The following is an 18,158-nucleotide window of genomic DNA, read 5'->3' on the forward strand; positions in this document are numbered from 1 at the left end:
TTATAGGATTTTGATGCCAGCTGTAAAGTTGTTAAATTACTGGATCAAGTAGGTTTTAGGCTCTTTAATTTTGTTTTACTTTAATCATTTCCCTCTCGTTTAAGGTCGTACATAACCTCAAAAGTTGAGCAATGCGGTGGTATAAACTCCGACTTCTACTGTACTGGTCTAAATTTCGACTAGTCAAAATTTGGACCAAAAAGGCAAGAACCTTAAACCTGTACCATTTTTGTTTCAGAATGCCTAGAAGATTGCCTAAATATGTTTCAAAAAATAAAAGACGTCAATGGAAAGAAGAGAACATGAAACAAGCTATTTATGCCGTTTGGGAAAAGATGGGCACCCTGAAAGCAAGTAAAACCCACAAGTTTTTTCGTGGTACATTGCGAGATCTGAGCAAAAAGGTTGACGAGTCCCTTTCTAAATTGGTAGTTACTAAAATAGGGAGGAAGCCAGCATTAGGAGATTATCTTGAATAACAACTGTAATTTATTTACTTCATATGGAAGCAAAGTTTTATGGATTTACCTTATGGGATCTACGGTATAAAGCATTCCAGCTTGCGGTGGAAAATTAAGTAAATCATCCTTTCAAGGAAGGAGCAGCTCTTGGGTTGATCTATTCTTGCTGCGTCACAAAGATTCACTCTGTCTTTACGAAAACCCTGTGGAACTTCTTTTTCACGTGCCTTACGGTTTAATAAAGAAAACGTCACTCTTTTTTTTCAACTATTAGAAAAAGCCTATGTTAAACACAAATATCTGGCTGACCGGATTTATAACGCTGATGAGATTGGTCTGACTGTAGTGATGAGTAAAATTCCTTATGTAGTAGGAAAGAGGGAAAAACACCAAATCACCAGTCTTACGTCAGCAGGTGGCGGTGAAGGTTATAGCATTTATGAGTGCCTCAGGACATTTTGTTGCTCCTTTAGTTATTCTCCCGTAGGAGCTCCCTCGGGGACCGTTTGAGTTTCTCACCCATCAGGTTGTGTTCAAACCAACATTTTCACAAACTAGTTTCAACATTTTGTAGATAAAGTAAAACCTACTGAAGAATATCCAGTTCTTTTAATCTTAATTGGGTATTACAGCCATATTAGGAATGTTGATTTGATAGAATCTGCCAGAAACAACCATGTGACAATTGTGTCTTTTCCACCACATTGTTCACACAACTTACAGCCGCTAAACAAAACCTTTATGGATCCTCTAAAATCTCACTATAGTGAAGAAATAAGACAGAGATTACTTCACTCAGACAAACCATTGGCTGCTTATGACATGATGGAACTGTTTGGAAAGGCATATTTAAAAGTACAAACTGGAGAGATAGCTATGAATGGTTTCGAAAATCAGGCATTTTTCCAATGAACAAGAATATTTTCATAGATGCTAACTATACTTAGCTTCAGTGCAAGAATCTGCTAAAACCTGCAGTCCTCACACAATAAATCCAGATGAGAAATTTCAAGCAAAATTTTCATTTCTCCTTCTTCAGGCAAGTTACAATTATCACTGATTGCTGATCCTTACAATGAACCTCATCTAGCACTTCAAACAGCAGTGTTAGTTCTTATGATATCAACCCTGTGCCATTAAAAAAACGAAAAGCAAGCAACAGAGGATGCAAGGCTGTAGGTGCTTGTATCATAACTGGCACATCGTACAAAGAAGCCCTGACACAATCATTAACCGTTAATCCGGAAAAAAATTCTGCTAAAAAGATATTAGACCTACACTTTCAGAAGAATAAAACTAAAAAGGTTTTTTTTTTTTTTAATTTACTTACAAAAAAATCAAGGGAAAGGGACAAGAGAAACCTGATAAAGACAGTTCTTCTGAAGGTTCTGATGGTGTCTCTATTGTTGACGACAACATGAGTGATTTTGATTTTCCTTTTGGAGTAAAAAAACCAAAAAATGATGATCCAACATGTATGTTTTGTCAAGGTCAGTTTTCCGATGATCACAAAGTAGTGAGCCTGTTCAAAGTCTTGAGCCCAGTTATCTCCCTGGCTCATGTATGTATCTCTTAATTGTAAGTGTTGTTCGTTGTGGTTGCAGAAGGCACTGACTCTACTGTTTCAGAGCGCTCTGCACATCCTTTTCAGAGTGGCAAGGAACTTCTGAAATTATTGCTCGTTAGTAGAAGTTATTGTTGTAAATTTTTACCTTTTCAAGTTTTTAATGTTATTTACTTATTAATTTCCCACTAACATGCTGGTGTAAGTTGTACGTTTCGCACTGAGAAGGTCCAGGAGAGGAACTCTTGCCTCCTGCTGCTTTCTCATCATGTGTGATCGCAGACATCAGTTTCCAGGATTTTCCTGCTCTGCTGGAAAACTGGCCTCCATAATGAGATGAAAATACCTCTAGTCAACATCTGTGATACCCTGCTATTCGTTTAATTTATTTATTTTGTTATTGTTGCCAGTTATTATAGTTTATATTTTATTATTCGGTTTTTAAGTTTAGTTTCAATGCCATTTAGTTTTATTTCTTGGTTTTCATTAGGAGCCCGCCCTTAGCCGAAGGATACCGGGTGGAATTGGCAGTTCTTGTTTTAAGTTATGGCTGTTCCTAATTTTCTTTTTATCCAGGTGCACCTGAGACACATGACAAATTTTGGGTTGACTGTAGTAATGAGTTTTTTTAATTTTGTATAGCCAATATTGTTATCTTGATAGAAAGGGTTCTTATCTTGGTTAAAGATGTATTTTTTTCTACTCTGTGTTGGTGACCTCCAAGTTAGTAAATGCATCTGAGCACACTATCCACGGTGTTCTTTTTTTTTCCTTCTAGGTTTACTTCTGATCCGCCCTCCCGCTCGCCACCATGGGTGCTCGCTTCCTAATTGTCTACTTGGGTGTGTTAGCGGGGATGTGCGGTTTCAGTAGAGGTCTGGGTCATGTGCATCATGTGTCAAGTTTAGGCACATAAAGAATGTGCTGGAGCAGACAAAGACATTTATGTCTGTGATTTTTGTAAGTAAAATGTCAATTGTGAAATGTTCGTTACATTAATAATATGCTACCATTAACAATAGCGATACGCAAAGTCTTAATTTGAAGCAATGTTCAAAATTTTTGTGTTATGTGAAATAATAAATAAAAATGTTATGAATTTTCATTACCTTGCATTTTGTTGCAGATAATGAAAATTTAGACCGCAGTTCCAACTACAATATGACTATTCAAAGATTTATCAGTTGACAATAGTCAATTAAAATGTTATTTCTGATTCTTGTGTTGTAATTATGTGTATGAGTATGCTTTTTATTAAGTCCTCATTATTTAAAATGTAAACCGATAAATCAAACAAGTATAAATTAAATATTGTAAGAATTCCTTGGTTAATGAAAACAGGTTTACAATGATCAAGATATTCAGCTTTGCCAACAATTCTAACATCTTTCTTTTGAAGCATCAGCATTTCCTGAACTCTAGCACTAGCAAAAATATGCAGTCTGAACATAATTTTCACTATTAAGTGCATGTTTTAGAGTTAAAGTTGACACACAACATGGTGGTTGTGATGCCTGACTTAGGCATGTCACAACACTCTGGTATGATTTGTGTATTTTAGCCTAGTTTGTAATTATGTGTTATAGGTTTATAGGTTAGTTATTTACCTCAAGAAGAGATCACATTGCAAATCTCGAAACGTAGTGTTACTGATTTTTTTTGTTTCACTGAATGATGGCAAATATCCGGTAAAATGCTGTTTCCTTCACAATCCTTCCATAATCAAAAATAAACTTCAAACAAAGAACTGAGAGTAAATTACAATTTTATAAACACAATTCAGAATCAAATTTAATCAAATTACTAATTTGTACAGAATAATAGGTTAATACTACAAATAGTTAGGCTACAAATTTAACAGTATGGTATAATTATAACAAATCTATATTAAACTTAGTATTAGGTTATAACTAAATGAGTTAAGCAGTTTAACTAATTTTATAAGAAAATGTACAAAAAAATTGGATATTATTTGTAGTAACAGTTTTGTATTGAAGGAGTGTTATGTTGTTGACAAATGCTTCATTTTCTGTTTAATGTGTTCAAAAATACCTTCTTTAGCAATTTGATTAATTATTTGTGGATAGTACTTGTTGAAAGTGGTACCTTGATACAATCTGTAATTGTGTGACTCCTTTATTGGTACATCTGTACTATTTGCATTAAGGAAGTCACTTACATTAACAGCTTCATCTGCAAGGCAAAATGGAGCCAATGCACAAACTGTAACTATTACTAAAGGGCTCAAAAAAAGGATTTCCTCCTTCAACTCTTCAATAGAAATTCTCTCAGGGCATCCCAGTTGTTTGAAAGTACAGTTAAGAGAATCACAATAAATTTGATATAACTCATGCAGCTTTTTCTCTCTGACTTCTGGATTTGCACTGGTCCAAACAAATGTGATTAATTCCCTCAATGGTGTGACAAATTTAAGATTTTGAAAGTCAAAGAGTTTTACACCCAAAACCTCTCCTGAACTGTTGTATTTAAACATCATATTTGTGCACCAAGGATCTTTTTGGATCACAGCTGTTAATCTACTCTTTGTTTTTTCAACTTCTCGATAAATATTGAAAAATGTTTCACCCTCAGATATATCTCGGAAGAAATCTTCGAATTCCTTGTATTCTTTTTTATCCTCTAAGTAAGTAGCCATACACAAAAACAAGTTTCTCAATACATTTTTGTAAACTTGTACTGTCTTTTTAGTTGCAGTCGGGTTTTCCTTTACCAGAGATTCAATAATATCAGGGTGTGTTTTATGTACAGCTATCGTAAGTGCATGGAGCTTAGCTGATGCCTTGATATAAAGTTGACAATGGTCAAAGTCAAGTAGTTTTTGTTTATCCACCATGACATAACCTGATCTCTTCAGATCTTCGAGTACAACACAAAGTGGATTCGGGGACTTGTAGTGTCTGGGAACAATATCGTGTTTCATCAATTTATAACTTTCGGTAATAAACTCATTATAATACTTGGCTTCTCGTAAATAAACTGTGTTAAAGAGATCTCCAAACTGCTCAACAAATCCACCAACAACTAATGGAGCTTTAATAATTAAAGATATTGAATATTCGGCTGAATCAAATAGTTTTTGGTACACAATTTTCACTTGTAAAATGTTGCTGCCATAATTGTTTCCAGGTGGAACTGCAGATTTAGCATTGTAGCTGTTGATGACTACTCCTTCCTTGTTTTCCTCATCGGATTCAAGACAAGACTTCAGAAAATCAGCTGTCAGCCAGTCTGGGATATTGGGTTCTTCCATTTCTTAACCTGTAAAAGCCAAGATAGCAACTGTAGATTCAAACAATAAACAGATTATTTATTTTCATAAGTATTCTGGAAATGTAGTTTCTTCAATTTCTTCTGTAGAATAGTAATTTGGTTGTTCAAACTTCTTTTCAAAACAAGGTAAAAGTTCACCACCTTACATGATGTGTAACTGGCTCACTGAGGGTGCATGCAAGCTTTCAAGTCTATAGCTAGTTTCATTCTCTAGATGTCCTGTAAACAGATACACTAATGCAAAATTATACAGAAACAATGTTTACACCTCCTCGGCAGACAAAAGAGAAATTGAGTGATAGACTTCAATGACACTCAGCTACATTCTATGGTTGGGGATGCATAATCAAGAACCCATTTTTGTCTATGGAGGAATCAAATTGAATGGCAAATTACAATTCTTTAAATTACATCCTTCTTCAGACACCTTGCCACATGATACATTCACATTTTTCTCTGAGTTAGGTTTCATGTAGATTTAAAATAATAAAAGTTCTAGTGAGGTAAAGAGGATGCTACAATGGAACATTAGTAGTAGTAGAATTCAAACTTCATGGAGTAACATGCAAGCCTATACTCAGACAATTTTACTGGGCCCAGGCCCTCAAAAGGCCTGAGACAGCTCCGCCACACTTGTACAGTGGTGTTTGGCGGTACATGACGGGGATGGCCAAATATCGTTTCCGGGGCCCGCCAAAGCTGCGAACGTCCCTGGTAACATGCACCATTATCAAACTCAGTGTTGACTATACAGAAATGAACCTTCTTGTAAAATTTCCAGTCTATATAATCTAAATATCCTGTGAACAGACAGACAGAAATGAAAATTTTACAACCATTTGAGTGAGAATTTGCTAACGCTCAGTCATTAACCTTATTTTAGTTTTTAAGATTGAAAATTCACATCTTAGAGCAACAAATAGTCACTATTATGCATTGTTTGATACAAGACTTAGGTATAATATGAACACACTACAAACAAAAACCAATGATTTCTACACCTGGCTTCAGTTTCAGATCTGGAGAGCAGTTCACTGGATTTGCCATTTAACGGGTTTTCTTCTCAGGAGATAAAAATGTACTGAGGAAATGTCAAAAAACTTGTGAGCTGGAATGGTTCTCAGTCTAATTGTTTTGGATTGGTACAAAGTAACATTTATATTATTAGTAACTTGAGATCAAAATGTAAACTGATTTCCTCAATCCCAAATTAAGCTCACTCAGTTGGCTGTAACTAAATATAATTTTAATTTTCGTTTGTTATTTTGGAATGCACAGAGTAAGTATATGTAATAAGCTAGATTATTTGCCTTTATTGTGTTTTATTTAGAATTTTCAAATTGTAGCAATTGCTGAATATTGGTTTAAAGCTTGTGAGCTCCGTTCCTTTCTTTGCCTTGTTTCAAAATATTCTCTTTTTATGGTGAGACATACAGAAAAGTGATCAAAGTGGGGAAAGCATATGATGTCTCTAAGAAAATTCTCTCTTCAAAAAATGTCTCTAAAACATTATGGGACATCATCAACAATAAAACCCAAATTTCAAAACAAATCAAACTCAATGTTGGGGATAGCCTGGTGCAGGACGGGGCGGAGGTTGCCCATGAGTTTAACAGATTTTTTTGCATCTGTTGCTTGTGGGCAGGGTCCCTTCCCATATGAACCAACAGTTGTCCCCCGCAAAGACAGAGTCCAGCAGCATCTATGGTGTTGGCTCCTGTCCTTGAGGAAGAGCTCTACCGAATTACCCAGCAGCTCCCAGCCAAAAAATCACATGATCTAAATTTAATATCTATGTGGTTCATAGAGAAATGCTCCAAGCATATTATGAGCCCTTAAATGGAATTAGTCAATTTACCCTTTAAAACAGGAGTTTTCCCCTCCCTCCTTAAAATCACAAAAGTCAATTCGATTTTTAAAAAAGATGGTCCAATGTCAATTAACAATTATCGGCCTGTCTCATTTAGCCTGTTCTGAGCAAAATTTTTAAAAAACTGTTCTTAATAAGAATGTTTCAGTTTTTAAATAAACACAACCAGCTTTCAAAGGACCAATTTGGTTTTAGAAAGGGCAAGTCGACAATAGAAGCAGTTGTGAGTCTGGTCAACATGGTTGTGAAGGGGATAGAAGGTCGAAATTCCACAACTGGTGTATTTCTTGACCTAACTAAGGCATTTGATTGCGTAGACCACACGAAACTGCTTGACAAATTGGAATCCCATGGCATTAGAGGCGTGCCCTTATTGTGGCTTACTTCATTTCCAAGCCATTGATCACAAGTTGTTCAGAGTACCAAGTTTCAAACCCAATCAAAATGAGGTTTGGCTCCATTCTCAGCCCAAACCTTTTCTTAGTCTATGTCAATGACACAGAATCATCACTTCTGCATGGAAAACTCGTGCAGTATGCTGATGACACAACTGTCTGCTTCAGTGGAAAGTCGAGGACAGTAAACTGTCTGAGAATCATGTGTTTACGTGGGCAAGAGAATTTAAGGGTGGATTGGAACGGGTTGAAAACGAATGAGACGCCTTACAGATGACAATATTCATGTTGTTCAAATTCTGCTGAAAAAGTCCATGCAACGATTTTTTTAGACTATAGGTGTATTTTATTTGTCAATTTCCTGCATGAACAACGTTGTTATCACAGAATAGTGTACCACAAAGTTCCATTCTTGGACCTTTATTTTTTAACATTTATATTTATATTAACTTGGCTGTAAACATTGAGAATATGGTTGTCAAAACTTTTTCTTTATTGATGATTGGGCTCAACTTACGTTATCTTTCTCTGGGGTTCAAGTTCTTCTTGTCCAAAAATGTTTATTTTACAAACAAAGCTATTAAAATTATTTGTGGTAAAAGAAATGAAACATCTTGTAAACCATTGTCTGTTCAGCTGGGTGTATAAACTTTGTATTCCTTGTATGTACTGCATTTGCTTTTTGTGTTGATAAAATGCTAAACAATTTAGAATCAGTGCTGATTTTCATTGTGATAATACAAAAAATAAAAACTCATTGAGGATAAAACAATATAGTTATACCAACTCACAAATAAATGGATGTATACCACAACTAAACTTCAACTAAATTCACGATATTAAATTGTTTTCAGAGGGAAAATTTTAAAAATAAGATGATACATATAGTAGTCTCAGAATGGTTATACAAAGATGATTTTTATGATATTTGTTGGGAACTGTATAGACCAACTTATTGGTTTAGATTTTCTCCTTACCAAGTCTATGTAGTAATTGTAAAATTTACTTTTAAATACTGAATTGACGATTGTCTATCCATTTTAACGATGTTTAATGTGACAACAAAATAAAAAACTGAATGAGGATAAAACAATATAGTTATACCAACTCACAAATAAATGGATTTATACCACAACTAAACTTCAACTAAATTCACGATATTAAATTGTTTTCAGAGAGAAGATTTTAAAAATAAGATGATACATATAGTAGTCTCAGAATGGTTATACAAAGATGATTTTTATGATATTTGTTGGGAACTGTATAGACCAACTTATTGGTTTAGATTTTCTCCTTACCAAGTCTATGTAGTAATTGTAAAATTTACTTTTAAATACTGAAATTGACGATTGTCTATCCATTTTAACGATGTTTAATGTGACAACAAAATAAAAACTCATTGAGGATAAAACAATATAGTTATACCAACTCACAAATAAATGGATGTATACCACAACTAAACTTCAACTAAATTCACGATATTAAATTGTTTTCAGAGGGAAAATTTTAAAAATAAGATGATACATATAGTAGTCTCAGAATGGTTATACAAAGATGATTTTTATGATATTTGTTGGGAACTGTATAGACCAACTTATTGGTTTAGATTTTCTCCTTACCAAGTCTATGTAGTAATTGTAAAATTTACTTTTAAATACTGAATTGACGATTGTCTATCCATTTTAAACGATGTTTAATGTGACAACAAAATAAAAACTGAATGAGGATAAAACAATATAGTTATACCAACTCACAAATAAATGGATTTATACCACAACTAAACTTCAACTAAATTCACGATATTAAATTGTTTTCAGAGAGAAGATTTTAAAAATAAGATGATACATATAGTAGTCTCAGAATGGTTATACAAAGATGATTTTTATGATATTTGTTGGGAACTGTATAGACCAACTTATTGGTTTAGATTTTCTCCTTACCAAGTCTATGTAGTAATTGTAAAATTTACTTTTAAATACTGAATTGACGATTGTCTATCCATTTTAACGATGTTTAATGTGACAACAAAATAAAAACTGAATGAGGATAAAACAATATAGTTATACCAACTCACAAATAAATGGATGTATACCACAACTAAACTTCAACTAAATTCACGATATTAAATTGTTTTCAGAGAGAAGATTTTAAAAATAAGATGATACATATAGTAGTCTCAGAATGGTTATACAAAGATGATTTTTATGATATTTGTTGGGAACTGTATAGGCCAACTTATTGGTTTAGATTTTCTCCTTACCAAGTCTATGTAGTAATTGTAAAATTTACTTTTAAATACTGAATTGACGATTGTCTATCCATTTTAACAATGTTTAATGTGACAACAAAATAAAAACTGAATGAGGATAAAACAATATAGTTATACCAACTCACAAATAAATGGATGTATACCACAACTAAACTTCAACTAAATTCATGATATTAAATCGTTTTCAGAGAGAAGATTTTAAAAATAAGATGATACATATAGTAGTCTCAGAATGGTTATACAAAGATGATTTTTATGATATTTGTTGGGAACTGTATAGGCCAACTTATTGGTTTAGATTTTCTCCTTACCAAGTCTATGTAGTAATTTGTAAAATTTACTTTTAAATACTGAATTGACGATTGTCTATCCATTTTAACGATGTTTAATGTGACAACAAAATAAAAATCTTTTGTTGTCAGACCTCAATCAGCTCTTAGTTTTATTTGTCCTTATTAGTAATGGTAATTCTGTAATCTTGCTGAATAACAAAAAGCACTGACCCCTCCTTTAATTATCATTACGTTGATGTTGGAATGTATATCATATACGAATATAAAGCTAACTTACAAATTATGGAACTATATTACCAAAAACGTACAAGAGTTGATATGGAATTTGTTTAATTAGTTAATAAATAATCACTTTATATTTTTGAGAGAAATTCATATTCTAGGTCATATGAGGATTTTTATTTCCAACAAACCCACATTGATTAGGATACACATGCGTGCACGCGCACACGCACACACACGCACACGCGCGCGCACACACACACACACACACACACACACACACACACATACCTACCTGTAAATTTAGAAGTTAGTGGGTTGAAAGTAGGTCAGTCACTAAATTAGAGAGAAAATGACTACCAACTAAAAATTGTTTTCAAGGCTACTGCACATCATTACAACAGCTCAAATACTTAGTACCAGCTTATATTTCGTTCTAGTGTACTACAGTCAAATGGTGACAGCTGAAAATGATAGTTAAATTTATAACTAAAGTTTTTTTTTGTTGCAGAATAAGAAATCATATACACCTGAGGTCATTAAATGTCATCAAATAAATAATGGCTCTTCCATAAACTATTTTAGTAGTTAAAAACAGACAAATTCCGCTTAAAAATAAAATAAATATAAACTTCAATCCATAAAATATTAGGTAACAAGAGGAAATAATAGTATTTTGGAACCTCAAGATGATAAAGATCGAAAATATATATTTCACTTTGGTTATTTTAGTACTTAATTTATTTGCAAGCTTATGCACTAAATTTTGGTCGGACTAACTTAAAATAATAACTCTCTATAGAAATTGATAACACAAACACCAGTGACCTACTTGGCAAGAGTTGTTTGTATACTGACACCAGAAATGTGTGCTGTATGACAGAGCACTGTAGTAGTACTGTGTACGGTCACACACTCAAGGAAGTCACTAGTAGTCTGGTGTAATCTATGAGGAAAGAGACCACTCTGGGGTACATGACCTCTTTTCACACAGTGTGCGACAATTTCTCACAAATGTTTAACTGTTAGTTTAAAAAAATTATTGAATATACTATAATATAGTATATATTATATTAAAAATATAATATTAGTTTTAATAAAATAATTTTTTTATTTTTATACATTAAAATTTTCATTTTCATACAATAAAATAAAATGTGATATAAAACTTTGATATTTATTTTTAACTCTACTAGTAGCAGTAATTTTATTTTGAAGCTTCGCACAAGGAGTTATATTAACTCACCAAATATGCAAATTAGGATATACGCTAATGCATATAGCGTTAGTAATTGAAACAGAGAATAATATATGAATTTAAAAAAGACCATTACAAAATTTTGAATGTATTTTTATAATATGCAAATTAGTTTAAACATTTTTTAGCATTAAAGGGGACCACATTTGTAAAGTAAAGTTGTTTATGAAAAATTAAGAAATGTAAGATATTCATTAGAATTTCATCTTCTTTCAGAAAACATATGAAATTTATTTATATTTCCAATGTAAAACTTTATTGGAAATATATGCATTTGTACTCTTGCTAGAAACCAAAAACTAGCTATGTGGTAAATAAAAATAAAAATCAGGTGTATAGAAAAAAGTTGGGAAATAACAATGTAGTTAGAAATATAATTGTACTTAATATAATTGTACTTGTAAAATTGCATATAGCTTTTCTAGCTCAATGTGATTGTTTCCTATTTTCTTAATTTCTTCTGGCAGAGCATTAAAAAGTTTTTTCCCTGGCATAGGTTGGTTTTTTCTCAAATACAGCTGTTCTGTGAAGAGGTAGTGGAAAGTCTTGACCATGTCTTGTGTTATGTTCATGAAGATTACTATTTCGAGGAAAGTCTTTTAATAAGCAGTACAATATCGTTTCCAGAATATATAGAGAAGTCACTGTCAGTATATTCAATTCTTTAAAAGTAGCTCTGCAGCTTTCTCTAGGTCCTAGCTTCCCCATTAACCGGATTGCTTTCTTCTGAATTTTGAGGACTTTTAGTAGGTTAAATTGAGTTGTGCCCCCCCATGCTGCTATCCCATACCTGAGATGACTTTCAAATAGGGCATAGTACGCTATTTTGGTAGATTCAAGAGTGCTTGTTGCATGGGTCCTTCGCAAAGCATAGAGTGATGAATTTAGCTTCAGGCATAAGTTGTCAATGTGATTTGTCCATGTCAATGTATTATTTAGTGTTATTCCTAAATAATTCATGTCCTCTGTTTCTTGAATACCAGGGATTTCGGACACATAGTTTTTATTAGTTCCTAGAGTGAGTTGTTTAGTTTTCAAGTTGTTTAAGATCAGATCATTGTATTTGCAATATTGTTGGGCCATATTGAATGAGATGTAGGAGTTTATTTCTAGCTGCTCAACATCCTTCTGGGCTGAGAGTAGTACGGTATCGTCTGCGTACATGATGGAATTTGTGTAGTTTTCCAAGAATATTGGCAGGTCATTGGTGAATAAAATATATAACACTGGTCCTAAGACGGAGCCTTGGGGAACCCCTCGAGTCATAGGTAGTTTTTCAGATTTAACAGTACAGGTCTCTCCCATTCTTCTCTGTTTAACCTCTACAACTTGGTATCTTTCGTTCAAATAACTCTCAAACCATTTTAAGGCTGACTGTTGGACGCCAAGAGTTTGTAGTTTGGCTAGGATGAGCTTATGGCCAAGACAGTCGAAAGCTTTGCTCAAGTCTAAAAAGATACTAGTGATGGTGTTGCCCTCTTCCAGGTTGTCTGTAATATATTCAACAAGGTCTATTATTGCAGTTGATGTAGATCTTTCTTTTCTGAAGCCATGTTGATTATTGGATTGGAGGTTATTGTCTTGTAGGTGAGTGAGTAGTCTAGAAAGAGTGATCTTCTCTATTATTTTTGATACAGTTTGGTAGTAGTGAAATGGGACGGTAGTTTGTTGCTTCATCTTTGTTTCCTTGTTTATATTTAGGGTATACTTTGGCCTGTTTTAAGTTTTTTGGAAATATGCTCTGTATAAAGGATATGTTAGTGATGTGAAGGATTGGTTTCAGAAGTTCAGCTTCGCAAAATTTTATGATTTTTGATGAAATCTCGTCCAAACCCGAGGAGGTTTTACTTTTCAATGAACGGATTGTTTGTTTAATTTCTTTGGCTGTGGTTGGGGTCATTTTTGTCATTGTGGTATCTATATTGTAGCATGGACTATACAGTAAGTTGTCATTCGATATTTGGTGTTGCTTTAGCGTGTTTTCTGCTATATTTATAAAGAAGGTGTTAAGGTGGTCAGCGATTTTCTTTGGGTCCGTTTCTTTTATTCCGTCGATTGTTAAATGATTCAAGTCTGATGTTGATTGGTTCTTAGCAGCTCTTTCTCTATTTATGAGTTCCCAGACTGCTTTTGTTTTGTTATTAGCGTGATATATGTGGTCTGCATTAGCTTCCTTCCTAAGTCTCCTGAGTTTCAGATCATAGGCCTTCTTCTTCTGGTTTGCCTCAGATTTATCTTCAGTTCTTCCTGTGACATTAAACTTATCCTGCGCATTGATAAATTCCTTTCGTAATCTTAAGGTTTCTTCATCATAGACTGTGTTCTTTCTAGAGTGGCTTTGTTTCTTGGTCTTGAGTGGGCAGGCAAGATCTAATGCCCTTGTAAAGGTATTAAGGAAGTTATCGTAAGCGTCATCAATGTTGTTCGATTGCGTCACATTCTCCCAGGTTTCTGTGGTTAGGATAGATTTTAGGTAATTTAGGTTCCTCACGCATGTGTTTCTGTATGTTGAGAATGTTATATTTTCAAATATTTTAGGAAAGTCAGCTGTGCAATATTGGCCAGTATGATCTGATAAGCCAGTGTTACAGATTTCGACATTTAGTTTACTGGGTGGGAGGTCAGTGCATATAAAGTCAATAGAGGAGTTAGAGGTGGCTGTGACTCTCGTTGGTGGCAGGGCAAGTCTCTTTAGGTCATGTGGAGACTTTCCCAATCCAATTCCAATCCAATTCCCAATCCAATCCAATTCCCAATCCAATCCAATTCCCAATCCAAGAGACACCAATTCTTTCCCAATCCAAATATCTTGGTCGATCACTTTCTGTCTATGTTTTACTGAAAACTTGCCTAACATTTTCTTTACTGTTAATAAATTACACATATAAGTTTTCATAAATTGAGACTATAATATGAACTTTTAAAACAAAATGGTATGGCTAGAAAAATGATTTAATTGCACAAAATTTTGGAACATATTAATTCTGCTGGTAATGTCTTGTATACAAATATGAATTTAGTCTTTGCTAGATGAATGTGACTCTGCTAGATTTGATACTTGGATACTTTAGATACTCAGATTTTAAACTAGAATATTTGAGGAAAATATTTGCTTACATACCATTTTCACCTTACGTAACATTTAAATTTTAAAACTAATAACACTTAAGCATTCAAAATCATGTATAAAATTTACTATGTTTTGTGTGAAACAGTGTTCAATAGCTATGAAAAATCATCTGTTATTTCATCGATATTTAGGTTAAATTAAAATTATAAAAAAATACAAATTTCCTCACAGTAAAAGTCAATGAGAAATAATTGTGTTTTGCATTATCAATGTTTTATAGTCATAAACATTACAATTTAATGTTATCTTGAAAATTACAATTAGAATATATTGCAGCAGATTTGTAATGGTATACTTCGAAGGAATACTTTTATGAACATTCTTTTGCTGTTATAAATATTACCAATTGGCTTTTTTCTTCTTTTTTTTGTGGAAATAGTTTTGTGTCACATGAAATAAAGCAATTATTTTGTAAACTTGGCAGTCTGTATGTATGTGTTAATCTTGCATATTCTTAGGCACAAAAATTCTCATTATAATTAGCATGTAGTTAATAAATTCCTAAATACATTTATTTAACTCATAATTTTTTTAAATATTTTATTATTAAATAAATTGAAATGAAACTGGAGTTCAAAGATTATAGCACCACTATAATCAACTCTGTTACAAGAAAATTGATTTTTTCTATTCAATGGCCAAACAGTTAACTAACTATATCTGTATGTAAACTAATACAAAAAGTAGTATCTATACCAAAATAATATGTTGGCTAAGGTTCTTTCGCAGGCTAGGAAGTAGCTGAAAAAAATCAATAAACTGTTGCTTTCTTAAAACATGTTACTTTGTAATTTTTGTAAATATAAATCTTCACATAACATATTAAATACTTACATTAAGTACATGTTTACATTTTTATACAACGTTTGTATGTCTTCAAAGTAATTCCTATAAATCTCTTTAAAATAATAAAACATATTTACATACCAGCAATGCTAGAAAATATGTAGAACTATCAATATCAAATAAAACAATAAAACAAATAAAAATAAAGTATGAAATAACTACAAATAATATTGAACCTAATTAAAAGTTATCACACAAATAATAATGTATACAGTAATAAAATGTCTACTAAGAATTCTTTCAATTTGGTTCTGAATTTTATTTATTGTTAACATGTTATAATAATTTTTATCAAAATCCTATATTTTCAAAAACATTGCTAGAGTAGCTGGAATAAAAGTGTGAATGGTTGCTGTGGCACTATACAAACAAACACACTTATCTTTGTTGTAGTGATTAACAAAGATAGTCATGTACCAGTACATTGTAACTGATTACATAACAAGTGCTTTCACCTGATATACAAAGTTAGTTTGTCGACATACCTGTTTGTTACTACAACTATTGCGAAAGTAAATAAATATAATTTAAGTATAAACTTGAATTTGTCACATTTCCTTGAAAATGAGAATTGTTGGGCTATGACTAAATGTTTTAAATTGTTTTATTATTTGCCATGACAATTAAATGAGGGCATATAAACATTCAATAAAGAATATCTAAAGGTAATATTCAGAGATTAAAATAATATTTGAAAACAAAGTTTGAAATTTACATGAATTTCAATAAACATGTTACTTAACTTTTCATTTTCATTAATAGATTATTTAAATATAATTTTGTTGAAAAATCTTCATTTTGCATAATTTATTTATAAGTATTTCTTGAGAATGATTTTAAAGACAATTTAATAATTTTTGGTCATTTTCAAACAAATAGATGTATAAATTAAATTCTTCTAAATTCAGTTTTATTCTGAATTTTTTAAAATATTTCTATTTCTACTATTATGAAATATACAAAATGTGCAAATGTATTATGTATGTGTTAATACGAGTATGTAGACTTAAAATGTTATCATTTAAAATTTGTGGGATTGTCTTTAAAATACTTTTGTTAGGTACCTTATGGAATGATTATATGACAGTTTTTAATAAATTTACGGTAATCAGACTATTCCAGATATATAATCAGGATTGGTCCTGTTTCTTTACACTCTTGTATGTATATTTATTTGAGATAGAGCTGATTGTGTATATGTAGAGCGCTGCCAGGAGTCAAGCTATGCCTCAAGGGAGACCACTATTATGTATGTATATATATTAGAGATGGAGCTGATTGTGTATATGTAGAGCGCTGCCAGGAGTCAAGCTATGCCTCAGGGAAGACCACTATTATGTATTTATATATATATTAGAGATGGAGCTGATTGTTTGTGTATATGTAGAGCGCTGCCAGGAGTCAAGCTATGCCTCAGGGAAGACCACTATTATGTATTTATATATATTAGAGATGGAGCTGACTTTGTATGTAGAGTGCTGCCAGGAGTCAAGCGATGCCTCAAGGGAGACCACTATTATGTATATATATATATATATATTTGAGATAGAGCTGACTGTGTATATGTTGAGGGCTGCCAGGAGTCAAGTTATACCTCAGGGAAGACCACTATTATGTATATATATTAGAGATGGAGCTGATTGTGTATATGTAGAGTGCTGCCTCTGGGAAGACCACTTTTATTAAAATCCAACAGCATAACTTTCCATTCTCCATAACCCCATGACATATTACAAATAACTATGCACTAATAGTTCCCTCTCTTCTCTATTCCTAACTAAAATTAGGTTATTTTTAGATTTAAAACACAAACCAATGGGTAATGTTATGCATCATATCTGTAATTGAAATGAAATTTCACTAACATTAATAAAATTTATTATTTTTACATGTTATATTTTAATACATATTGTTAAAAGATTAACAAATCTACACAGCAAAAAACCAACTCGAAATTGTTAGGGCACTGAATATAAATGATAATATTACTGAATAAAAATACACCTTTATTAATACCCATGTGAAAATAGGTCAAGGTTAAATACTATTCTATTCTAATCTATTCTATTCTATTCTATTCTATTCTATTCTATTCTATACAAATAGTTTAAATTATTTTCTTATTTATCAGGAAACCACTGAACCTGACTTTATCTCTCATAGATTAAAACATACTGAAAGCTAAAAGACCCTGCAAGAGTTGAAGTAATACCAACTTGTGGTCATGACTCTTGCAGGATGAAGATCATAGGGTGGGGAGTTTTAGTGAGAGCCTCCCATGCCTGGGGAAACCGTCAAGGATAGGTGGCACCCTCTAGGTATCTGCTAGAGATTTCCTCCTCCCCTTAAAAAAAGATAAAAACATACTGTTTCTTGAACTGGTATGACTGAGTAGGCCTTCATACCAGCTAACCAACAGTAGTAGCATTGTCATCTGACATCCATACGATTATATAACGTACCTTACATACTCCATTGTTCTTTTGATACAGATTGTGCGTGATAGAATGGTTGATTTTGGTTTCTGGAGAACACATTGGTCAACACTTGCTAAGACTT

General features: G+C 32.6%; 1 protein-coding gene and 1 long non-coding RNA gene across 2 annotated transcripts in view; one reads left to right on the forward strand and one right to left on the reverse strand.

Moving 5' to 3' along the window:
- LOC124356564 overlaps nucleotides 1-5,368 on the forward strand; it is a 28,602-nt gene extending 23,234 nt beyond the window's left edge. The window contains exons 2-3 of the long non-coding RNA XR_006921875.1: nucleotides 2,804-2,985; nucleotides 5,173-5,368. This is a non-coding gene — a long non-coding RNA (uncharacterized LOC124356564). The remainder of the gene's footprint in view (nucleotides 1-2,803; nucleotides 2,986-5,172) is intronic.
- Nucleotides 3,856-18,158, reverse strand: part of LOC124356562 — a 37,247-nt gene continuing 22,944 nt past the window's right edge. Inside the window, exon 2 of the mRNA XM_046807636.1 lies at nucleotides 3,856-5,304. Within this exon, the coding sequence (XP_046663592.1) occupies nucleotides 4,028-5,296 (1,269 nt within the window). The 5' untranslated portion in view covers nucleotides 5,297-5,304 and the 3' untranslated portion in view covers nucleotides 3,856-4,027. The remainder of the gene's footprint in view (nucleotides 5,305-18,158) is intronic.

This window comes from Homalodisca vitripennis, chromosome 3 (assembly GCF_021130785.1).
Source record: "Homalodisca vitripennis isolate AUS2020 chromosome 3, UT_GWSS_2.1, whole genome shotgun sequence".
Classification (NCBI taxonomy): Eukaryota; Metazoa; Arthropoda; class Insecta; order Hemiptera; family Cicadellidae; genus Homalodisca; species Homalodisca vitripennis.